Genomic DNA, 2663 nt, shown 5'->3' on the forward strand with positions numbered 1-2663 from the left:
CCGCAGGCGGAGGCGAGCGCCCTTGCCGCCCGGCAAGCCCAGCGTCGGCAGGCCTCTGGGCGTGTCCACACGGCACCCCTGGGAGCGTCGCCAGGGCCCCCGGCCTGGCCCCCACCGTCAGGGCTGGCCGCACGGGGAGGCCCGGGGAGCGCCCTGGCCCTGGCCCTCCGCGAGACGCAGGACGCGGTGGCTCCGCCCTCCACACACCCGCCAGCGGCGCCGGGCAACACCCACCGCGGGCGGCGCTGAGGGACCCCACGGGCAGGGGCCACGCCCCCAGGCAGGACGCGGGGTACCACCGCCCCCTCGGCTCTGCCAGGCGGAGGGCAGCCGAGCCAGGAAGGGACTGGGCGCGCGGGGGCGGGGCTCTTCCTGCCGCCCGCAGGGGGTTCCCGGGGAAAGCCCCCCCCCCGCGGCCCCACCCTCCGACCAAAGTGCACACCCCCGGCTGCTCCGGGGCTCCCCGCGGGCTCCGGGAGCACGCGCCTGCGGAGGCCGGGGCTGGAGTCCCGCCCGGACCATGCGGTAACCTCCGGCAGGAGCCGCTGAGGTCAGAGGCCACCGCCAGGCCGGCCAGCGACCCCCCAAGCTGCACTTTGGGGTGACAGGTCACCGAGAACGGGTGAGGAGGCCCAGGAGGGTCGGGGGGCCCTCACACCCCCCGCGATGCTGGCTCGGCACAGGGGCTCCCGACCCTGGCGGCCTGGGGCTGTCCCCGCTTTCTCCAGGCGGCCAGGCTGAAGGCGGGGTGTCCCGCACCGCCCACGCCCTGAGCTGCCCAATGAGCGCAGGGTGCGCGGCCCGCGGAGCGCGAGACAAATTATCCTTATTATTGTTATTAGTCGCGCCCACCGCGCTGGCCGCCCGCCCGCAATTAACCCTCCTTTCTTCCGCTGCCAGGCGCACCCGCCCCGCCCCCGCGGCCGCGGCTCCCCGCTGCCCCCTCCGGACCCCGCTGGCGCGGCCAGGACCCCCACCAGCGCCCTCATCACTTCCCACTGGGCTGGCACCACCCCCAGGGCGGGCGCGGGGGGGCCGGCCCGGCGCTGGGGACAGGCGGGCCCTTGGCAGCCCGCCTGCATCAGCTCGGCGCCCTGGCAAGCTGCCCAGCAGGTGACACTGAAGCCCCGCGGCCTGCAAGGTGCCCAGAGCCCAGGCCGCAGGGCCGCCGCCTCCCCCAGGCAGGCCGAGACAGGCGCGGCCCCGGCCAGGTCCAGACCGCTGCGCCCTCCGGCCCCCCGCCAGGGCCAGTCTCCCACTGCCCTTCTGCAGGCACCTGCTAACCCCCCACCCCAGGGCTGGAAGGCGCCTGCAGCCAGACACCCCAGGGCTCCGGGGCAACCCCCGGGTGTGTCCGCAGCGGTGGGGCCGCCTACCGGGGGGCCCTCACTGGACCCGCCTGAGCAAGCGCGGCCGCAGCCCACCCACCCCACGGGCCTCCTCCCACTCAGCTAGGGGCTGCCCAGGTCAGCCCCCTCCACTCACCTGCGGCCACCAGCCCCCTCCTCCCCGGACGGCCTTCACCGGCCAGGGCCACACCCTGCAGGCTGTCCAGGTCTGTGTCTCAGGAACGGGATGGGCCAGGCGCGCCCCCACTGCGGAGGGCCGGCCAGCGTCTGGACGGAGGGGCTGCCCCCAGCCCTCCCCCAGACACCTCCCCGAGCGCTCGCCCCACAGCGCCCAGTGCTCTCGTGGGAGGGGCAGAGTGGCCTCCCTCGGGCCCAGGTGCCGGGCCGCACTGCTGCCCACACAGGGCAGGCGGCCGGGGAGGCCCACAGGTGCCCAGCAGCCCAGGCCTGGGCTGCTCATTTCCTGCCGGGTGTCAGGCTGCCCAGGGTGGCGGGCAGGGGCGGTTGACCAAGGCCCACTCCCTGACCTTAGTCCCTGCCACATCCAGGCCGGGGAAGGGGCCCCGGGCAGCGTGCTCCCCGCCCGGGGCGGCCGCTTCTGCCGTGCCCGCACCGCCTGGCAGCCTGCCCGCCCCACCGCAGGCTCCCCAGTGGGAGCGTGACCCTGAGGCGCAGCCAGGCCGACCCGCATCTCTGCCCACAGAGCTGGCGCTAGGTGTCCGCAGGCCGGGCGGCAGGCCACCGGCAGTCACCCCTGCAGCGGGCGGTGCGGGCCCCCTGACTCTGGGGCTCCGGCCGGCGCCCAGCCCACGCCCGGCACCTGGCGCCCTGCCAGGCAGCTTTGGTTCCCCGGGTGCCTCCTCTGCCGCCGGAGGAAGCCAGAGCCCAGACCCGCGGGCACAGGCCACAGGCCCCGCGCACTGCCGCCCGCCGTGGGGCTGGGCGAGCCCCGGCCAGGCTGCCCCTTCCCCGCAGGCGCCCGAGGACTCAGGGCCCTCGCCCGCCCTAGGCTCTGAGGCAGAGGCGGTCAGCGGCCAGCCTGCTAGGGCCCCACGGCCAGCGCGAGCCCAGGGCCCGGCCCGCAGCCCGACCTGGACACGGCTGGCCAGTGAGAGCAGCAGCCCACCCTCCTTGGGCCCCTGCGGCTGTCAGGCAGGTGCGGCCGGCACTGGGGCCGCCCAAGAGAGGGCCCAGACTCGGACCGGGCCCTGAAGGACAGGCCGCGTCCCCGGGGTGTGCTTTTGAGGACGTCAGGGCCCGGCCGTGGGTGGCCCCGACCCTCGGGCCCAGCTGCACACCCAGGACGGCCGTGGC

The 2663-nt window shown here is 76.6% G+C and overlaps 1 protein-coding gene across 1 annotated transcript; it reads left to right on the forward strand.

Moving 5' to 3' along the window:
- Positions 1–1403: 1403 nt before the first annotated feature.
- Positions 1404–2561, forward strand: LOC105854601 (basic proline-rich protein-like; the record flags this gene model as incomplete). The annotated part of the gene is made up of 1 exon (XM_012734664.1): positions 1404–2561. A coding segment is annotated over one exon (1158 nt), but the record flags the coding sequence as incomplete, so codon positions are not given.
- Positions 2562–2663: the final 102 nt, after the last annotated feature.

Source organism: Condylura cristata, unplaced genomic scaffold, assembly GCF_000260355.1.
Source record: "Condylura cristata isolate star-nosed mole 26May11 unplaced genomic scaffold, ConCri1.0 scaffold00066, whole genome shotgun sequence".
NCBI classification, from domain to species: domain Eukaryota; kingdom Metazoa; phylum Chordata; class Mammalia; order Eulipotyphla; family Talpidae; genus Condylura; species Condylura cristata.